Source organism: Nanorana parkeri, unplaced genomic scaffold (assembly GCF_000935625.1).
Source record: "Nanorana parkeri isolate BGI_ZX_2015 unplaced genomic scaffold, ASM93562v1 scaffold1208, whole genome shotgun sequence".
Lineage (NCBI taxonomy): Eukaryota > Metazoa > Chordata > Amphibia > Anura > Dicroglossidae > Nanorana > Nanorana parkeri.
The window spans coordinates 79648-101478 of NW_017307476.1; the positions used below are offsets into that span (position 1 = coordinate 79648).

Here is a 21831-nt window from a genome sequence, read left to right on the forward strand (position 1 = left end):
ATCTCCAGCCTAAAGAATCAGGTGACAGCAACAGTGACAGTAGAGGACTATTGCTGATACACTGAGGCTGATTTACTAAAACAGTTGAGCATCTTCATTCAAAACAGTGAATATTCACTTCAAGTATACAATCATGTGCAGATAAAAAAAATAAACATGAATTTGTTTTTCATATGATTAAACAATTAAAGTAAATCTTTACACAATTTATTAAGTGAATATTTTAAACACTTTTAATAAATCAGTCTCATTGTGTACTTGTTACTATGGTATATGGGATAGATTATCTAGTCAAATATGTGTGATGGCTCTAATGGATATTGGGACAGAATTCCCTCTTCTGATCCTTTCCTTTCACAAATGTGATTAATTCATGTTGAAAATTTGGGTGGCCATAACACAATGAAATGGTAAAAAGGCTTTTGGCAAATAGCTATGTTTGAGTAGTCACAAGGGCCATATTTGATAAGAGTGATGAAGACTGTAGTATTGGCTCATACTAAGTGGACCTAGTTTACATTCCGCCACCTAGGAAGTCAGCCTTTCTCAAAGCTGCCAGGAGATCACAAAAAATAGGGTAAATGATCCAACAGATGTTGTATAACAAATGTTAGAGCTTCTGTAAGCTTCTAAAGCTTAACCTCTAACATTGACCTGCACCCTAACACTTAAAGTGGACCTTCTTCTATAGAATTTATGTTCTCTCTTCCACATCCTCCTTTCTCCCTCTTACACATTTGCAAACTTTTTTTAATAAATGCCTTTTAATTCCTATATGCAGCTCCACACATCTGGATTCCTCATCTAAGGATGATGTAAATTGCCCCCTAGGATGTCTGTGCCATACATCCCAGGAGGTAGTGAGATGATTTCAATGCCATGCATGTGCAGACACACTGCAAGTTCTGCCAGGTCCTGGAGACCTGGCAGAAACCTGAAGTGTGCTTGTGCATACACCAAATAAAAATCAGGAAAAGGGCTTTCAAAATGGTTGCACAAAAGCTGACCAGCACCTGGAGAACTATAGCAAGGAAGACAACGCTGGCCTCCATGGACTAAAAAATATTTTTTGAATTCTTCTTCTTATTGAGGGACAAGTATTAGAAAGATTAAATTACATTTTACTTAGGCAGGGAAAAGTTCCACTTTAATCTATGTCCTAACCCTCTAAACCTTAAAATTAACTTTACAATACACTGAATTAAACCCTCCAGTGACATATGTACTTTTTGCCAGTGCTGAGACCTAACATCCCTGGCTTCTCAACCCACAAAATAATGATCTGTCCTCTCCTGATCATGCAAGCCTGTCAATAATTTAAAACCGTGAAACTGCCACCAAAGTTTTTTCAGTTCTGTGCTATGATAATTGCTGAGGAGGTTGGGCAAATCGTCCAAGCAATGTTGCCAAAAATGCCACAATAGTTCATTGAGTGGTGAGATTCTGGAAAAGTGCAGTAGTGGCCATTGCATTAACATTCCACTGAATCCACCATTAGTGTAAGAAACTTGCAGAGGTTTAAAAGCTTGATTTCACTGGTCCCCTGTTGCACTGTAGCTGACACGTGCTTGGGAATTTGGTTGTATATGTGTGCGAGCAAAAAGAACAAGTCTCCACATTGCACAATTAACAGCATAATACAATTATGCAGTATGTCAAAAGGTGTTCAAATTTGAAGCATACTTACTCCTAAAATACTTAATTTAGCCATTATTGCAAAAATAGTAAAGTTGACAGGACGATAAAAAAAACCTACGCAAATGGCATATTTTACTTTTTTCTGCTTACTGAAGTAATAGGATTTATTATTTTATAAAAATTGTGGTAAATTGTTAAGTGGATTAAATACTGTAGCTCTTGTATACCACATGAATCAATGTTCTGAGGGAATTGCACTAGGGTTTTCCTAGGGTATCCAACAATGCATCTATAAGTTTACAGTTTATGCAACTCATCATATGATTCAGAATAGGTGTTGAAAAATCTATGAAAACTATTTTTATTGATACATTGTTCCTCTGCTTTATATGCATATATTTAATTTCATTTGTAATATATGTGTAGTGTTTTTATTTTGCATTTTTTACAAGAAAAGCAGGTGTTATACTCATTTTCTGGACTCTAAAATTCTATTGGTGCTCAGCTCCTCTTGCTGCAGCATATTTGACATCTCCTGTTGCCCTACATTAACTCCGTCCCATCATTTTGGGGATAGAAAACAGCTTAAAACCCCCAAACAATGATATATTTTGTGAAACCAGAGGCCCTGTAGAATAAAAAAAAATGCTAGTTGCAATTTTTTATATTGACAGATATTCATGCTATCAAACCAATATTTTTAGGATAAAATACACTAAAAAACGATATTACTCCAAATTGCCCATAGGCAAATCCTCATCAGTCATCACAACCTGGTGCCCAATCATGTTTCCCCGCTGCCACAGTGACCAGCACCCGATGATGTTTCCCTGGTGCACTCCCATCACTTAGTAACATATCCCAGGCTGCTAGAATATAGCCAAACAGCTGGGGATCCTGGGTGACATCTTTGACCAAATTTGGTCAATAGCATTGCCCATGGTACCCAGCTGTTTGTTTGCATTCGCTGAGGATGGATAGGCAAACGGTGAACCGCAAACAGGTTGGGTTGGGTCAAACAGTCATACCCAAATCTCGTGCCTACAATGAGCAACGGCTGTGGTTGCTCTAATTTCCACTTAAAAATTGAATGTTGGGCTTTGATTTAAAGAGGTGTAGCTTAGGTGATACAGTTGTGGTTATAAATATGTAGGATAGTAGTGATTTTATTCTAAATCTATTAAAGAATGCTAGCAGTTATACACAAATGCTGAATGGAAATAGTTCTTGTAATTAGAAAATAAAGCCCATCTGAACTTTCATTTTAAATCAGATATATTCATTACAGATATCTATATATAGATATATATCAATATACATATTATAAAGGGTGGCAGAGTTTTACAGTTTGCTTTTTTTAGAAAGCTGTAACAGCCTTAATAGAAAACCCTGTCCACTGCTAGCATGCTGCAGAGAAGGACCCTTGCTCTCTGTGTGGAAGGCAGAGATCTCCCTGCAGTTGTGCAACATACACTTTGCTTACTCAGAGTTAAGTGCATTGCTCAGTCAGAGTTATGCTGGCCACACGTCATTAAATTTTGTCTTTTTCTTGCATTCGGACCAAATTCAATCTGTAAGTGACCCTGTCAGCACCACTATCCCCCTTCACCCCCCTGCATTAGAAAAGTCAACTTTTGTCAAAGGAGCAGGGTGGAAAATTGTTGGCTGAACAGAGACTGCATCCAATTAGGTACCAGCTGTCACAATTCAATAGCTGGCAGTGGATATTTCTCCATCCATGCTGTTTAGCTTGGATGGGGGAATCAAAATATTCCTCTCGTTTGGCCTCTGGGGCTATATAAGAAAAATCTTAAGGTGCATAGCCAGCTTTCTCCAATCAGTAAAACTCATGCTCCCTGCTGATTGAAGACCTTTAGTTCTAACTTATGTGATATGCTCTGTAGCATGCTGAGGACTGCATTTTCTACCGAAACTGTGGCTGCTTTCTTAAGAAAACAAACTGAAAAACCTCACACCTTTTTTTAATACTCCAGTTAGGAAATAAGGTGGACTTTATCTGACCGGGTGAAGCTTTGAATGCACACCAGAAGAAGCTCATACTGTGTAGTGAAATCATTAAGCTATTATCTCCTTAAAGAATAAGTGCACCTTAACACAAAGTGCATTTATTATTTTTGCCCCTTTGCGCTGAGCTAACCAATCCCACCCTCCCCCTCTACAGATGTGTACTTGTCAAAATCGGAACTACCAGAGCCCCCCATTATTTATGTACATCCCAGTCTTCCTCTTTTCTTCTGGATGTGCAGGCACATTGCAGCCCTATAGACTAAAATACTTGTTGGTTAAGCAATGGAGGGGCAAAAGGGGGCATCATTGTTGGGCTGTTCGTATGGCATCCATTGCCCTTAATCTCGCCCTGAGATAAGTCCTATATAACCTAGCCCATGAAAGGAAGAAGCAGTTGTTATAAAAAATATAGTAAAGTAGAGCACAGATTACTACTATCAATTGCACACAGATGAGAGAGTAATTGTTTAAAGTTGTGTTATGAGACACTCACACCTATGTATATGATGCATGAGTGATCAGAATATTGAAATAACAATGAAATAACAGATAATTGTTCTAATATTTCTGCTGTTACATGTAATATTCATAATAAAAGCAAGACCATTCAGAACTTTCAATTTATAATCTAAACTAGTTTTAGTAATAAGCTTTGGTGCGGTCGCTTCCTTGCCATCCATTTTGCCAATATTGAAACATCTTTAAAGTGTATTTCCGACCTTTGCAGTCAAATTTTAACCCCCACTCCCCCCACACACATACACACTATATGTTTGGTTTATGTTCATACAACATAATTAAAAGGTATATTTTTTATATAAAAATATCTTAGCTTTATAGTTTCTTTAGAGCAAGGTTATACATAAGACTTTATTTATTACCTAAGACTATATTTATTACCCAAATCTTGAGATCTCTAACTTTTCTTTGTTAGGACAAACAATGTGCACAGCTAGTGTAATATTGATAATGAAGATTAGGGAGGGGCTCAATGTTCGAGTCGAGCATGAGTTTGACTCCAACATCAGCAGTTTGTGTGTTCAGCAAAAACGTGTCTTTTGTTTTTTTTGCAATTAAAGGATTTTTTCAAAAGTCTGGCCTCTTAAAAAAAAGTGTATTTAACCCTTTAGTGAATGGGTAGGGGTTTAAGTAACCATTACTCATTCACAAGGGGGGGGGGATGCATCTGGATGCCCCTTTATTAAAGGAGTACCTTGATGTGAATAAACCCCCTTCCCGCACCCCCACAACCAAAGCACCAGGGCTTATGGGGAAGAGGCCCTTGTCCCCATCGGCACAGGGACAAGGTGCTTTTCCAGGGGTGACCCTAGCAAAAGCACCCTCCCAGTGCCGTAGGCATGTTGCCTTGTATAGGATGGAGGGGGGCACTCGCTCATCCTTCCCCCTTTCCTGCCCTGCCAGGCCTATGATCGGATCAAGAGTCTGGTATGGAATTTTAGGGGGACACCAACTTTTTTTTTCCCCCAGTGCCTACTTTGTTGATGAATCTGGCTCTTGAGTGTGTGGGGTTGATTTACTAAAGGCAAATAGGTTGTTCACTTTGCAGGGGAATTTTCCCTTAGCTTACTGAATGTTGTGAAATTCCCATTCACATGCAAGGAAAATAAAAATAGAAAGTATTTTTCCTTGCACATAATTGGGTGATGAAGTCAGCAGATCTTTAGTTCGTTCACTAGGATAAGGGAAAATTCCTTTAAAAGGTGAAAAGCTTATTTGTTTAAGTAAATCAACTCCTTTATGTCAATATGACTGTGTTGGTACGGACTGTTTTTAATGTTTCTTATGCTCTATTACATTAGCAGACTATTGTACAGTGTTAGCCATGTGAAGTAAAATTTCAGAATGCTGTATAAAAAAGCTTAATATTTCATTTTTATGTAAGTAGAATACTGATTTAAGAAATTAATATACAGGAGATGAGCGTTAGTTCTCTAACTATAAACAACAGTAAAAGGGTCCCTCTGTTGCTTACACAGTTGACCTCTATATATTATTACACGGGGGTATGAGAGAGCAAAATGTTATAAAACCATGACTTTTTTAAAGCATTATGCTGCTGATGACACTGAAAAGTATAAACTTGAAAGGGGCTTTCCGCCTTTAGACTAATACGTAGAAAACCACTGGCGGAACTACGAGGGTTGCAGCAGTCTCACTTGCGACCGGGCCCTGGCGTTTTGCCTGCTGGAGGGGGCCCAGCGAGGAAGAAGAGGGCCCCCCCAAGATAGTGCCGCTCCTTCCCAGCCGCTCTGCCACCCGCAGCATGTTCGGGCGGCTGTGCGGCAGGGCTGGAGAGGCTGTCACAATAGTCCCGTGTGCTGCAGGACCCTCTACACTTAGCCCCGCCCCCTGGCCGCTGAGACACGAAAAAGGGCCCTGCAGGAGAGGTAAGGTAAGTCTGGAGTGGGAAGGGAGGGGGTGTGGGGAAGTGGGGGGGGGTGGTGTGCTGGTGGTATTCTGCATAGCTGACTTTTATTATAATGTATTGCTGGGACTTGTAGTCCCGCATAGCTGGTGGTATTCTGCCTTGCTGTATGATAATTATACAGCAATGCAGAATAGCACCAACTATGTAGGACTACAAGTCCCAGCAATGCATTCTATTTTTAAGTAGGGATACATCACTGCCAATACTGGGCATTTTCACGAGTACTCATACTCGTGAAAATGCCCCAATACTAAATGCAGACACCGGTGTTCTGTCGAGAACGCCGACGTAGTCGAAATTTGCCGACCTCAGCATTTGCGCTTGCGCACAGACCAGTATTATCGAGGGAACAGGGATTTATTCACAAAGTATTTTGTTTAAATTGTTCATTGTGACCATTAATAATATTCCATCCATCATTAACTGCCATCCATCATTTACTGCCATGGATGGCATATTATTAACGGTCACAATTAACAATTACAAATGCATACTATGAAAATAAATTCCAGTTTCCTCGTTAATCCCGTCTGTCTAAGCGCAGATACTGGGTCGGCGTTCGACAGAACAGCGGCACTAAAATTGTAAAAAAGCGTCTGCCTGAGGTCCCGTGCTTGCTGGGGACCTTGGCAGCCTTCCTGTTAACCATGCGGTGCCATGGTGGTGGGGGGTGGGGGGACGGTTTCTTGCACCAGGGGGATTAAAGGTTCTAGTTACGCCACTGTAGAAAACCCCTTATTTTCTCCACACTGAAACCATCAATGATTTGTTTGAGCACAGACACTGATAGGGTTCTTTTGTTTTTGTGCCTTTTTGAGCATACATCTTCTTAGAGTTGTGTAGTTTTCCCGCAACCTAAGCTGTCATAACCACGGGTAGAATGAAGAGGTTTTCTTCCTAGTAGCCTTAAGGCACAAAAACAAAAGGATCCTAGCATGCAAGAGCTTTAACTGTTTTTTTCTGGGTTTAGAAAATAATTAGTATTCTTTTTACATTTCATTTGTTGCTGTAAAATCAAATAACCCCCACCACACAAATAACAACATTACTCTGGGTTTTGCAGAAAACAGAGAAGCTGTGCTTATTCATTATAGACAATTTGAATAATATACAGAATACTAATGAAAATGGCATCTCTGCCATTCCTCTAAATATTGCTGTTTATTTCCATATCTTTACTTCTTGCCAGGATTTTAATTACTGGGAGTTTACAAATGAAGCACACTTACCTTGAGATGTCTGAGTATCTATAAATTTTTTTATCAAAGCATCAGTAGTTTGAGTGTATAGGCTGAGAGCATATTTCAGAGACTGGAGGTCTGGGCTCTTCTCCAAGAAATTCTTTTTCAGGCCGCTTCCCCCAGCATGAAAGTATTGCTGTAGTAAAAACAGACATTAAGATAGCAGGAATTCATTAAAGAATAGTAACTAAGCAATAAAAAAAAACAGAAGTAAATCTGCTGTAATGAGCCTATACTGTAATATTACAAAATAAAAATGGCTGAATACTTTGCAGTTTTTGATTATGGGTGTAGCAACAACCACAACAATCTACATCACTGTGCTGTATTGCAATAATGGTTCCTTTTAATAAAAAAAAAAAAAGCCCCCCAGCTATGCTTCCTTACCTGTAAGCCTTGTCCTTTTGTATATAACTGTATAAAATACACACCCTACTGTGGTAGGGAGTGTATTTTTAGGTGTCACCTGCAGTAATGTTAACAGGTACTGAATAACAGCAGAGTCTGTTGCACACACCTCCAAGACAAGCATATATATAGACATGGTCAGGTTTTTCTTCTCTCATTACCATCAGGTTCCTTGGTGCAAGCAAAGCTGGGTTATATGTACACATATCCAAATAGTGTCTCGTAATCTTTTCCAGTCCAAAGATATCAAGCTTTTATCCTCTAATTGTCCTAGTGGGACAACCAGGAGACTTCAGACTGGTCTTGGTCTGAACACTTTAAACAAATGGATCAGGATCCAAATATTGCATATGGAATCACTATATCCATCACTTAAGCCAGAAACTGACTATGGGACACTGTGCCTGGCAGATGTGGGCTCACATTCCTGTGCACCTGTCCTTCATCAAATGTGTGACTTGCCATTCTAAAGTTCCACTTTTGTTTGTTTACCTGCCCTTTGGCCTCGCCACACTCGGTCATTTTCCAAAAGATGGCATCCAGTCACAGCCTTCTTGAGTGAACGAGTATTCCAACTATTGAAGCGTCATCCTGCTGGTTGTTCAGCATGCTCATACTCTAGCAGTCCATGGAACCATTTTTACATTAGGCTCTGATCAAGTTAAAAGTGATCGCCAAGGGGGAATGCTTCTATCCTACCCCTTGGTGTTGTCAAGGTCTTACCTTGTCCTCATGGTGGCAGCCATTTTGGACATGTGCAGACTGCAGTCTCTTTTATATCCTCTGATTGCATCATTGCTTGCCTGCTGCCTGGGCGTCGCACAGTTTCCTCTGGCACGTGATCCTATACTTATTGGAGGCTAAAAGTCTTTCAACAGGGTTCTTCAGACGACAGAGAAGACATTCCCTGTGCCATTGATTCTGGATGATTCCAAATATGAGATTGTTGGTTGTGGCTACAGCCGGCGAGCCTGTTTCAATTGTTATCTATGTCCCTACCCAGGGATCGGGTTGATAAAGGATTCCTATGTGCAAATCACTTCAAAAGCCTTTTAATCCGAGATCGGTGACAATCCTTCAGGGGGAATAGTTTCTTACAGCAATCTCCTCGGGGAGGAGGGTGTTGGATAGTCAGGATTAGCCTTCACACCACCTTATTGCTTCCATTTCACAGACAAGTTTTTTGTTTTAGCTTATGCCCGAAATGTGGCTGCTATGCTGGGGAGGAACATGGAAGTTACCTCGTATTCTTTCAGGTCGATCTGTTCACCTTTCTGGTGCGTTTAGGAAGTAGCACTCTGTGTGCACGAGGTCACATGCATTGTGCCTGATCAGGCAGATGGAGCCACAGATTAGTCTCTGGGTTCGCTCTTCCGAGGGATGTCTCCTTACGGATAGAATTTAGTGATGTACCTCCAGATTTATTCTGGAAGGCGGTAACCTGGGATCTGTTCCTGTCCCATTACAGGGTCTATCTAGGAATCTTGCCCAAGGTGAAGTTGGTTCTGAATGTGGTACAAATAAATAAATATCTCAGAATTACCATCCCTGGATGTGTGATTGCTATATCCCATTGTATGCTGCCATGGATTGGTGTCAGGAAAACGGAAAATTGTATACTTACCTATCGGTAATTTTCCTTTCCTGACGCCAATCCATGGCAGCATACAGGACCCTCCCATGGCTTTCGCATTGAGTACTTGTTATGAGAATGGTGGCCTTGGGAGGCGGGCTTTAATTTATAGTATAACTGGTCCTGTGATTGGGCTGGGGACGGAGCCATACCCATTGTATGCTGCCATGGATTGGCACCAGGAAAGGAAAATTATCGATAGGTAAGTATACAATTTTCCGTTATATATATATATATGGGAAAATTGTTGTTCATACTTACCATTTTTTCCTTTCCTGCTCTTCCCCTTGTCACCTTTCCTCTGCCCTCAACCCCGAGTAGGACCACTCTCGCTAGATCATAAATTCCCCCTCATTCACTCACCACGCATTCCATAACACGGCAAATGAAGGCACTTTAGAGAGTGGGAAACTATGCTGACATGGGGGAGAACCAGGAAAGGAAAACTACGGTAAATATGTACAATTTCCCTACTTCTTGCTCAACATACCACGGGATACAGCTAGCACCAGAAAAAAATGAGAGGGATAACAATGCAAAAAAAATTATTTATTCTTGAGAATACGCAGAAGAGAGCACAGCAGCTCAAAAAAAACAATCAGAAGAAGTGTAAACAACCAACGAATTAAGGTATTTGGAGAGGGCCAGCTAGCCGCTTTGCATACAATCTTTGCTGGGACTTTAGAGTAGACAGCCCAGGAGGTAGCTACTGATCTTGTTGAGTGGGCCTTAACTTCTTGAGGAGGAGAAAAGCCAGCCAACGCATAAGCAAGCTGTATTGTCTTAACCACCCACAAGGACAACATTCTGGTAGAGGCAGCTGCTCCTTTCTTAGGCTCTTTGGATAGAACAAACATACCAAGTGCAATACTTTTTGGTTCTAGTAATGTAGGTAGAAATCACGTTGACTGCATCCAATCAATTCAGGAACTCCTCTTCTCTGGCAAGTCTTCTTCCTTTATAGCTGGAAGTACTGACTCCCAATTAACATGGAATTCTGCAGACACCTTAGGTAAAAATTCTGGCATGGGATTTAAAGCAACCCTATCTGGAAAAAATTAACAGTTGAGCTCCTTAAAAGGGAAGGCCCATAATTCAGATACTCTTCTGGCTGACAGGATTTCCATAATAAATACTGTTAGATGATATAGGGAATGTGACAACATGGGAGAAAAGGAAGCTTTACCAGCCTTTTCAATACAGGCAGCCATTTCAGGAAGAAAGGTCTAACCGGAGGTCTGATCCGCTTAGGCCAAAGCCAATAGAGTCGATATTTGAACTCGCAAGGTGTTTTAACTGAGACCAGCATCCAGGGCCGACTGAAGAAAGGCAAGGATCTGCCCCACTCTAGGACTTTCAGGATTCCAGCCTTTACTGGAAGCAATAGACAGAAACGTCTCCCATACTCTGTGGTATGTTGACTTGGTGGACAGTTTAGTAGCCTTCAAAAGTGTTTCCAATAAATACCAGGAGTAGAAGATTGGCAGCTTCATGTTGCTCTCGGTCGCCATCAGGTCTATTTGCAGAATTCCCCACTGGTTGAATATGGGCCTCAGGTAGCGTGGATTCAAGGCCCATTCGTTCGGGTCCTGGAGTACTCGATGTGACCTATCTGCGACAGTGTTCTCTGTTCATGCAAGGTATGCAGCAGTCAGATCTAGCAGATGCCTCTCAGCCCAATAAATCAAGGAAGATGGCATTCTTAGAAGGGACAGGCTTTTGGTTTCTCCCTGGCAAACTACATACAAAGCCGCAGTTTTGTTGTCCATCTGAATCTTGACCCGAGTGCCCTTTATTAGATGGTGAAAAGCCTGCAAGGCTTCAAAGGCAGCCTGAAGTTCCCTTGCATTCGATTAATGACAGATAGGCATTCCCAATTTGGACTGAGCAAAATGCCCCTGGCAATAGTCTCACCAACCCTGGATACTTGCATTCGAGGTAATCATGATCCAGTCTCCAGGGTTGAGTGTTCTGCCTCTGGAGAAACTCACAGAACTCACAGTACGGCGGAAACAGAATGTGTCGTGTGTGCCAATGGGGATTGTTGATGAGAGCAAGCCTAGGAAACTCAGGCAAGAACTGGCTATGCAGAACACGGACTTCCTCATCAGACTGGATGCCTGGATGACTTTACGAACCTTGTCATGAGGAAAAAAAATATTTCCCTGCACTGTATAGAAAACCATGCCGAGGTATTCCAACTATCTTCTTGTGCCTCAGAATTTTCAACTGCCCTAGCAGCAGAACATCGTCCAGATAGTGATGCACCCTTATGCTCTGCAGTCTCATGACAGCTTTCAGAAACACAAAAATCTTGGTGAACTTTCTCAGAGCAGACAACAGGCCAAATGGCAGACATCAAAATTGTAAATGGTCTTGGCCCACTTTGAACCTCAAAAACCGCTGATCTTCTATTGCTATGGGTATGTGAAAATACGCATCTGCCAGATCTACTGACAATATCCAATCTTTCGGCCTCACGATTTCCTTTATCGTTTTAAGGGAATCCATTCTGAAACACTCTACTTTCATGTATCTGCTCAACCTTTTCAGGTCCAAAATTGGCCTGAATTTCTCCGAAGGCTTTCAGACCAAAAAAGGAGGTGAGTAGACTCCCTTTCCTTCTTGCAGATTTGTGACCGACACTATTTCCCTCACAGAAGACAAAGCTACTGCAGGTCTGCAAGCTGCCCCTGTGGCTGAGTAGATTTTTTTAAAATACGATTCTATCTTTCGATCCATGCTATCCTTAAACAAAACTAAATCTTCTAATGGTAATACAACATGAATAGTCAATCTTTGCAGAGCAGCATCCACTCTGGGAGAGGTATCGCACACCTCCGAATATGCTGGGAGGCATAGGTACAGCTTTGAAAAATGGGTCGACAAGCTTGACCTCTTATCTGGCCTAGACCACTCTTCCTTAATAATTTCTCTGATCTCATAGAAAAGAGGGAAGGAAGACAACTCTTTCTTATGATTTACAAAGTATTTCCTTTGTTTCTGTGCTGGCACCGGATCTTCTTCCCATTCCAAGGCAAGCTTTATCGCCAAAATAATGGGTGCCACAAGAGAAAAGTCTGCTACACTGTCCTCTTCCACATCAGAGTCCTCTACAGGGGAATCTGGAGATGACAGGATCCCCGAAGCGATTTCCTCGTCTCCTTCTTTTGGGGACCAGATTCTGACTGACGTAGAGCTTGATGCCCTCTGCCACAGCTTCCCGTATATAGGACTTCACATTTTGTGCTTGAGATGCTTTCTCCAATCCCACCTCCTTGAGGCAGTTTGAGCACAGAATCTTGTATGGCATGGCTGGGGATCCACAAGCCCAACATGAACCAATGGGCGGCCTCATGGGTGAGGATCGGGCAGAACCATCCGTAAGGGAGCAACTTGTGCCTGACTTTGGAGATTTATGTGAAGCCTTACCAGGTGATCTCTGCATAGGCGAAGAAGACCTATGATGAGATCTAGATTTGGCCTTATGCTTCTTTCCTGACTTCAGGCTCTTCCCCCTAGAAAAGGGCATAAACAAGGATCATCATCACTGCCCATGCTGTTTTATATATATATTAAAAAAAAACTTTTTTCATTTTATTTATTTATTGCTATTGTGGCCACCAGGAACTTTGTGCCTGCACATCAGGGCTACCTGGATTCATAGTGAAGAACTGCAGAAGGAGAAATCAAAAATAATCCAGACCTTCAACAGGTGCAAGGAGAAAAAAAGTGCCCGTCTAGGAAAAAGAAGATGCAGCCACGTACATGCAAGTAGATGGAATTAAGAGAGCAGCCAAAGCATTCACCAGACCGAACACACAGGAGGACCGAGGAGAGAGACCGCTCAAGCAGCCAGACCTAAGCTATCAGAAGAGTAACGTGGCAGTAGAGGAATAAATAGAGCGCACTCCACTCCAAGATCATTCCCAGATCGAGAACACCTGGCAGGACAAGCAGATCACTGCCTGTTCGCTCCAACTCACAGCCAGCCGGCCTATACACAAATTGCTGCAGGCTGGTGGAAGTTCAGTAGCACATGTACTCCACCCCTTAACGCAGGCCAGACCGCCCATTTCTGCTCGCATCAATCAGAAGTTCAGGAGTGGGTATGCACCAATCTGGAACTCAGGCCGTGTCACCCACCTAGGAAGTGCCTGCACTCTAATGTGGAACGCACGCCAGAGCACGCCATACACACCAACAAAAGAGGAAGGAAAGAAGAAGTGACAAGGAGCTAAGAAGCGAGCCCACTTACCCTGCCCCTATTCATACAACCTTGCAACCATTTAGGTCAGCGGTTTAACCCTGGCACAATGGCTATGCCTTATCTGGAGGATTTAACTCCACAAGAAGGACATCTTCCACTCAGGAGAGCTTGAACCACAGCTGGGAATTGAGGTAACAGAGCTAGGCCACCTCACACAAAAGGAGGATTCTACGACTATCTCCAAGAACCTCTGATCCTAGCGAAAGTGTCCTGGGCGAGGACCGAAAAAGAACACGTGGTGAATAAAGGAGGGGGAATTTATGATCTAGTGAGGGTGGTCCTACTCGGGGTTGAAAGGGGGAGTTAACCCATGGTATGCTGAAATGGGGTGAGCCAGGAAATACATATATGTACATATATGTTTTAAATTTTTGATATTTTATATTTTCATGGTTATATTTCACATACAGACTTGCATAATCTCTCTGTAGTAACTGTTAGGCATTTAATCATATAGTTAAGGTAGAAGCTTTAGAAAACAACTGTTGAGATATGCTAAAAAAGAGTAAGTTGATTTCAATCAGTTTAATCAACCTGATAAAGTTGAACAGAGAAAAAGAAACCACCATGTACTGATTAACAAAAAACTGTATTGCTTGCTACAGGGTTGTAGTTCTTTTTATTTAAAATTCAGGTAAGTAGAGCTAGCAGCACCCTTAGTGGACCACAGTGTTTCCTGCAGGTTGCTAACCCAACCAGCCTGGTCCCTTGGATTTGTATGTAAAGCCTCACTGCATAAAGTCACCTCCTATATAGGGAATCCAGCGATCTGGACTCTCTGGTTGCCCACCCACTCATCAATAAGTGATGTGCATTGTGCAAGGGTTGGTGCCAGTGGCAAGGTATTCTCCGATATGCTCAAGATAATCCCTTTTCTCTACCCTGCTGATCCCTCATGCACTCATACAATCAGTGCCAGAGGGTCAAAGCATATTAGGTCATGTATTTCTTAGTCATAATGCTATGTCAGAGCCAAATGAAACTGAATAAGCAAATAAGCTTCTTTCACAGTTGTGGGATTTAAACTGCAAAATTTGATAAAACTGAATTTGGGGTAATTATAACCTACTGAGGTATAGTATCGCACCAATGAAAGAATATCTACTTCTTATGTGGTTTAGATATACCTAGGATTTCAGCTTAAGGGCTCATTTTGCCTACAGTTCAAACGCACGTCAATAGGACCTGCTGCATCCAAAGAGGTATAGCACAACACAAAGCAGGTCAAACGCAGGTAAAACTCTGTGTTTTACAACAAAGGCTCTTCAGAGTAAAAGCGGTGTGTGGCCAGATTTCTTTTGTATATGCATCTGAGGGGGTGGGAACGATAAAGGGTTCAGCAGTTGGGCACCCAGGACCTTCCCTCCAGCAGCTGTGATGGAGTGGTGTGTTTATTTTGTAATCGACTATAGATCTGATGTATCAAAGAGTCATTGCTAAGAACTGAAGCTGATTCCTAGAAAGCATCAACTACACTATCACAAGCTTGGCTGTACAGAATTACAAATACTTTGGTAGGTAAAAAGGTAGACATATATAAAAGGTAAAAAACTAATGAGGTCCCAAGCCTATATAGTAAACTTGAGAAGGGAGTTACAATCCCTTAAATCGTGTGGGCAGATTCTCCTATCAAAACATATCAACCCTATAGCAAAGAGAAATGAGGAAAAGTGAATACGAGCACCACAAACAACTTTACTCCCTCATTAAACGTACAATATTTTTAAAAAAATGTCATGCATTTTGTAATAGGGGGCTGTGGATGTTTGTTTGTGAGTGTCTTTTGTATGTGATCAATGTTGTTCCCTTTTTAATGGGTGAGATAGCAGGATGGGCTTGTACATAAAAAAATCTGTATTAATCTATTTGTATTAAAAAAGTAAACTTGTATATACTTAAACCGTACCTGAAACACTATAATACATTAGGGCCTAGGTGATATTTAAGAGGCATCACCAGGACTGTTTTATAAATATGCAATTGTAAGCATTAAAAATATAATTTAGCAAATTACTTTTAAATAATAAAATGCAATGACATGTCTGAAAATTTCAATTATAGAGAGTAAAATGATTTTGTAATGTAAATGTAATATTATTCTTGATTTATAGTTGGCTTATATAAATCTTTAACTGAAAAGTTAATTATTGAAGCCCAGTAGAGACCTGACAAATCTATGCTAAAGTTCATTCTATTTTTTTTATTTATTTATTGTTTTAGGTTATTTGGTTTCATAGTGCATACTTGGTTTGATTTTAGCGTTGCTTCCACTTGCTTAGATTTGTAGCAAAGTGTGTTCAATTGGCAGCACTGCCTTCAAGAAGCAGATTAATTAAAACCTGATTTGCATTCAGACTTTAATTTCTCAGTTGATTTCATTTTCACACAACATTGTTTATCATTGCTTCTGCATCCTGTTCACTTAAAGGAGCCCCTGTCGTAACATGCAGTTATTGAGGGGAACAGTTACTAGAGAGCAAGGAATTTAACCACTTGCTGACCGGTGTGTTTAGACCCCCTTCCTGTCCAGGCCATTTTTCAGTGTTCAGCGCTGCAGTACTTTGATTGACGTTTATTCCATCATGCAACGCCATACTGAAATTAATTTTATAGCATTTTTTGGGGACAGATAGAGCTTTCAACCACTGGAGTTTATATTTTTAACTATAGAAAAAAGTACAGAATATTTTTTTTAAAAAACGTTTTCCCTTTATTATTTTAGGAAACATTTTTTACCCAATTTTTTTAGACAGGGTACGTCGGGTAAATAGACACCAAACATGCCAAGCCTTAAAATTGCGTGTGCCCGCAAAATCTACCAAAAACTACCATAGCCAAAATTGGCCATAGGCGACGCTTTATCAGTTTATTAGTGTTATCAGTGATTGATGACCCTAAAATTGCTTCATCAGCTTCTCTCCGGTTTCTGTACTAGAGAGTGACAGAGGAATGCGGAAGTGATGTAATATACATCACTTCCTGCATTTAGAGACCGGGAGGAGAGTGGAGGGAGATTGTGTACTGATCTCCCTCCGTTCTCAGTGCACAGAGCCACATCGCCCGGGATGGATGGATGCCCGAGATCGTGGGGACGGTGGTGGCGGGGATAGCAATGGCGAGAAGAGGTAAGGAGGGGGGGCGCACCCTGACTTGCATCATACAAGCGATTGGGCATCTTTACAGACGCCGGACCGCTTGTATGTAAACGGCCATCGCTGGCAGTTTAAAATCCTGGCGGTTTCCAGCTCGTGGGGGCGTGCACGACCAGGCGCAAGCACGAAGGACGTCTAAAGATGCCCACACACATCCAGGAGACTCCCGTCCGGCCATCTTTCAACGTTCGGTGGACGGGAGGTGGTTAAAGTAAACATTTTTCCACTCTAACCAAAATTAACATATGTGTGTCTGGGCAAAATAAAATCCATTCACAAGGCCTCCATCAAGGCCTGTTCTGCCACCTAATGCTGCCGCAGCTGTGTCTCCTGCTGCATTGGTAGGACTCTGAGGTGAAAGGGGGACTGATGATTCTGATGTGAAGTGTGAACTTGTGATGTGAATGGGGACTCTTATGTAAAGGGGGGACTGTGATGTGAATGTGGAATTCTGATATGAAGGAGGGACTCTGATGTAAAGAGGCATTCTAATGTGAAGGGGGAATTCTGATGTAATAGGAGGCTCCTACTGTGAAAGAGGGGACTCTGATGTGATGCTTTAAAAGCCTTTACTGCTCATCAGTTTATAGTTAACTGTATTGCAGATATATCTAACATGTGTGGTGCAATCACATTTTACATAAATGCTCATGCCCTATATTCGCAATTGCATAGGCAAGCAGATTTTTTATTTATTTAAAATTATTTATTTTTAACACTTTTTACATTTTTTTCACTTAACTTTAATGCTAGAGCCCTGAAGTCTCCCCTGCTCTCCAATGCAGTCGATAAGAACAGAATTGTGCTTGATCGTCTGTTTACCCAGCACTTCAGTCAGGCTTCTGACAGCTCTAAAGCAGGAAGTGCTGAGAGCACAGCTCTAGTGATTGCTCTCCATCCTGAGTTTTTTGGCCGTGTTCCCCATGGGAAGGCACACATACAGGCCAGTACAAATGATCGAACAGCTGTACAGCCACCCAGACTATTTTACACAAAAGGGAGCCATGAATACATGAAGGATGAGAAAGGTGGACAGCGTGTGTGTGGAAACTTGGAAATGCCTGTTATGCCGTGTGAATGATGCATTACTGATATTATGGGGCCTACAGGCACACTTAGAGCTTAGTGCAAATGGACTGCACATCTGACAAATATGGCTAGATATGATCACTTGGCACAAGTAGTGTACTTGATGTAGTGTACTGGGTTCTCCAGTAGAGTGTGCTCAGTGGCTTCCTATGATATGTCATCTGCAAGACTGTAAATAAATCCAGAGGGCTGTGTCAGGGATACATTATGGTTTGCCTTAATGTTTATTGACTACCCTATTACTAATTACCTTTTTGTTGATTGGTTGGGCCTAGCTTTAACAAAGCTCCTGGGTATTTATCTGGAAGGGTATTTTGCCTACAGGTCGTGACCTGGGTCTGAGATGCTGGACTCCTCCCCTGGCCCCTCCGGGCCTAAAGAACTAATTAAGAATTAGCTTTACCCATGTTGATCTGGCTACAACAAGGATATCACTGGGGGCACTGAAGTATTATATGAACCACCACTGGTCTACTGTACCACCCACATTGATCCAGTACTTTAAATAGATATCACTGGGGACAACAGAGTAACTTCCACTGGACTGTGTCTGCCATACCTGGTACAAAGAAAACAGATGAACCTCTGTTGTAGTGAATGCCACTTCTGTCTGCTGTGTGCAGGTGAAGTCTGGACTCTATGCATGGATTGATACAGTGTAGCTTTGAGGAGATTTGCTGATGTTGGGTTTTTCAGGCCTCCCTACCCCCAAAGATTCATATGTCACTGCCGTCTCTGCCAATCCCTCCACTGGCTCCCAATAGGCCAGCATATAAGATGTAAAATGCTAACAACAACATACAAAGCTATCCACAACTCTACCCCCAGCTACACCCGTACTTCTCCAAAGACCTCCTGCTCTCTAGTTCCCTCATCAACTCCTCCCATGCTCACCTCCAAGATGTCTCCAGAGTCTCTACCATTTTGTGGAATTCACTGCTCCAATCCAGCTATCTCCTACTCTGTTTTCCTTCATACAATCCTTGAAAATGTGTCTATTCACAGAACCCTATCCTGCCTTCTCTTAAAATCTCTACTTCTACTCCCTCCATCAGCTCATTCCTCACAGTTACTACCTTTTGCATCACCTACCTCTCCTTTTAGATTGTAAGCTCTAACGAGCAGGGCCCTCCTAATCCTTTTGCCTGAATTTGCATTGGAACTATACAGTTTCCCTATATTTTGTAAAGCGCTGCACAAACTGTTGGCGCTAGATAAATCCTGTATAATAATTTAGCAATTTTTTTACACCAACAGTTTGCACAACACTCAACATAAAAATATATGTTGTATATATATATATATATATAGTACTAGCTTACAATGTGCATGCAGATCATAGGGCCACATAATGATCATACCTGCATCTAATACTACTATGAATTAGCCTTGCATGTTGACCACGCTGGCCAACAACTTCACTCTAAGTACATCCTATATTTTATGATCACATCCCCTTTTGCAAAAATACAAGGTCCATTTATCTCAGAGGATTTAAATGTTCATTCTGTGTGGAGAAAAAGAAGTGTCAATGTATATTTAATACCTTCCCTATTTCCCAAGGCATATTCTACCGTTATAATGAAAATGATCAGATGAGCCATATAATGTTCATTGAGTAGCAGGAAAATGATTCAGAAGCAGCAGTTAATATATTTAGAGGAGTTGGCAGCTGTTAAAAGACCAATTCATTTGTGCAAGATGTTGATAACTGATGTTCACCATACCTTAATAGTGGCGAGCACGACTTCCATAATGGAGCACTGGCGAGGAGTGAGGCTCCTAGCTTCCTCTCGAATGACATGGTCCTGAAAAATGAAAAATAAAATAAATGAGACCTTCTACACAGAAATATCTGAAATGCTTCCAAATAGCTGATTAGTGTGAATTCTGCAGCATTTATTTTTTGGCCCATGTAGAAATAATATTCACAGTAGATTAACTGGGATTATTAAATCAAAGAAATTCATAGAATTCATAAGCAGTCAACCATTTGCCCAGCTAATAACAGGTGTGAGTCTGTAAGCAGCTGCAGACCATACAAACTTCATTGAGCTAATAACTATTATTCTTACGTCTTGCCAGAAATTAATATTTTTGTGTTGGTAATAGAAAAATTAGCAGCTACTAGGAAAAAAACTGACTGCAAATTATCTACAATTAGGTGCATTAATATTTACAGAACTGAACAGGCAAGGGATTGTTTATATCTATATGCTTGTGACCTAAGATGTGCTAATCACTGCTGAGCATCCCAGTGTCAATTATACCTATTCAGTAACTTAGAATGTGAGAGACAAAAATGATATATCAGCCATGATGGCCCTTCATGACTGGCATGAATGTGAATGTCACTGTTGTGGAAAGCTGTTGCAGAGTGATTGTTTATATGTAGTAACAGTGAAATAACCATGTATAGCAAATCCTTTGAGCAGTGACCATTCACTGCTGAATTTCCATATATCGTAGCATTCTCTCATTTGCAGCTAACCTCTCAAATGAATGGTACAATACTGAATTCTCCAAATGCATAGAAAATATGTTATTTGTGTGGTGTCATAACAAGCACATTTCAACATCCAATGACATCTTGTAGTCAGTTGTGGATATGGTAAAAATAGATCCAGGAACATTGAGCTGCTGAACTGGTGTTTCTAAGCCCAACAAGTGAGAAATTGTCTTCAGGAGAGTATCATTTTGCCCATCCAGGGCAGAGTGACAGAATCTCTTGATAGAAAAGAACGAAGTCCATTCCACACTATAAAACCCCTTGAAGGCCAGTGGATGATGAGGGTGCACAGCAGCAATGGCACCAAAGAACTAAGAAAAATTTAGAAAAACCCAGCACTCCCCGCCAAATTCTAGTAAAAGCCTTGGCTTATTTAATCAATCACCAAGATGTTGATAGGACACTCTACACACTGATACATAGGCCTCAATCACATTATGCGTTCTGACACTCCTGTGGCAGGAACCTACGGATTCCTGATGCAGAAATGCCAGGATAAGCATGACAGCCTTTACGCTCTATTGTATATCAAATAAGTTTATAATACATTGATTACTGTACAAAAGTAAGATTGTAATACATTGATGATTATTACTACTGAATTTCAATTATAATATAATACATCTTCCTTCCTACACTAAACAATAATCAATGTATTATAATCTTCCTTGATATAAAAAAAGATTCAATGTATAATCAACCTCTTACATAAACAATAGTGTTTAAAATTCATCATAAATCTACTATCACTCCAATTTTTAGATTCTTATGAACCTGTGGCTCAAGGGATAGTACTTAAAGCCATTTCAGTAAGATTGTGCAAAAGTTTATATGTGGAACTATATGCAATCATTAGAACACAGACAGGGAAACACTTACTACATTATTACTATTGCCAATGTACACACATCATCACCTGATTGTATATTGATTACATAATATAAGATAGATATATGATCATATTTATGGCTATTAATTACACCTATTTACACTATTTTCATAAAGCTTGGTGTTCTATTTAATGGACACCTGATCTTTTGGCTCCATTGGGGCCCCTCCTTCTGAGGCTTTTCTTATTCTTTAGTGGGCTTGTGGTAAGCTTTGGCATTGTGTCTGGGAGATGCTCAGTCTTATATGCATGTAAGTGAAGATTCATTGATAAGATCTTGACAATATTTTTTATGTGTATGAACACTATGATGATTGTTGATTCTGTGCTGTGTACAACTTTCAGATAAACTTCCACATTTTCAGATGAAGCATGATATTGTAACTGTGAAACAAGTAGAACGTCACCCTCACCCTGTTAGAAAATTCAGCAAACAGATAACGTGACATAATCGTTCCCTCCACACTGTATTTGGAACTGGCTAACGGGGGGGGGGGGGGACAAACGGGGCGGTTTTATGTGGGG

At 41.0% G+C, this 21831-nt stretch overlaps 1 protein-coding gene across 1 annotated transcript in view; it reads right to left on the minus strand.

The window, feature by feature from the left end:
* LOC108796994 (protein unc-13 homolog C-like) overlaps positions 1 to 21831 on the minus strand; it is a 260177-nt gene that overhangs the window by 47989 nt on the left and 190357 nt on the right. Inside the window, exons 19-20 of the mRNA XM_018568562.1 lie at positions 19636 to 19716; positions 7345 to 7492 (exon numbers count right to left, since the gene is read on the minus strand). Of these exons, the coding sequence (XP_018424064.1) occupies positions 7345 to 7492; positions 19636 to 19716 (229 nt within the window). The remainder of the gene's footprint in view (positions 1 to 7344; positions 7493 to 19635; positions 19717 to 21831) is intronic.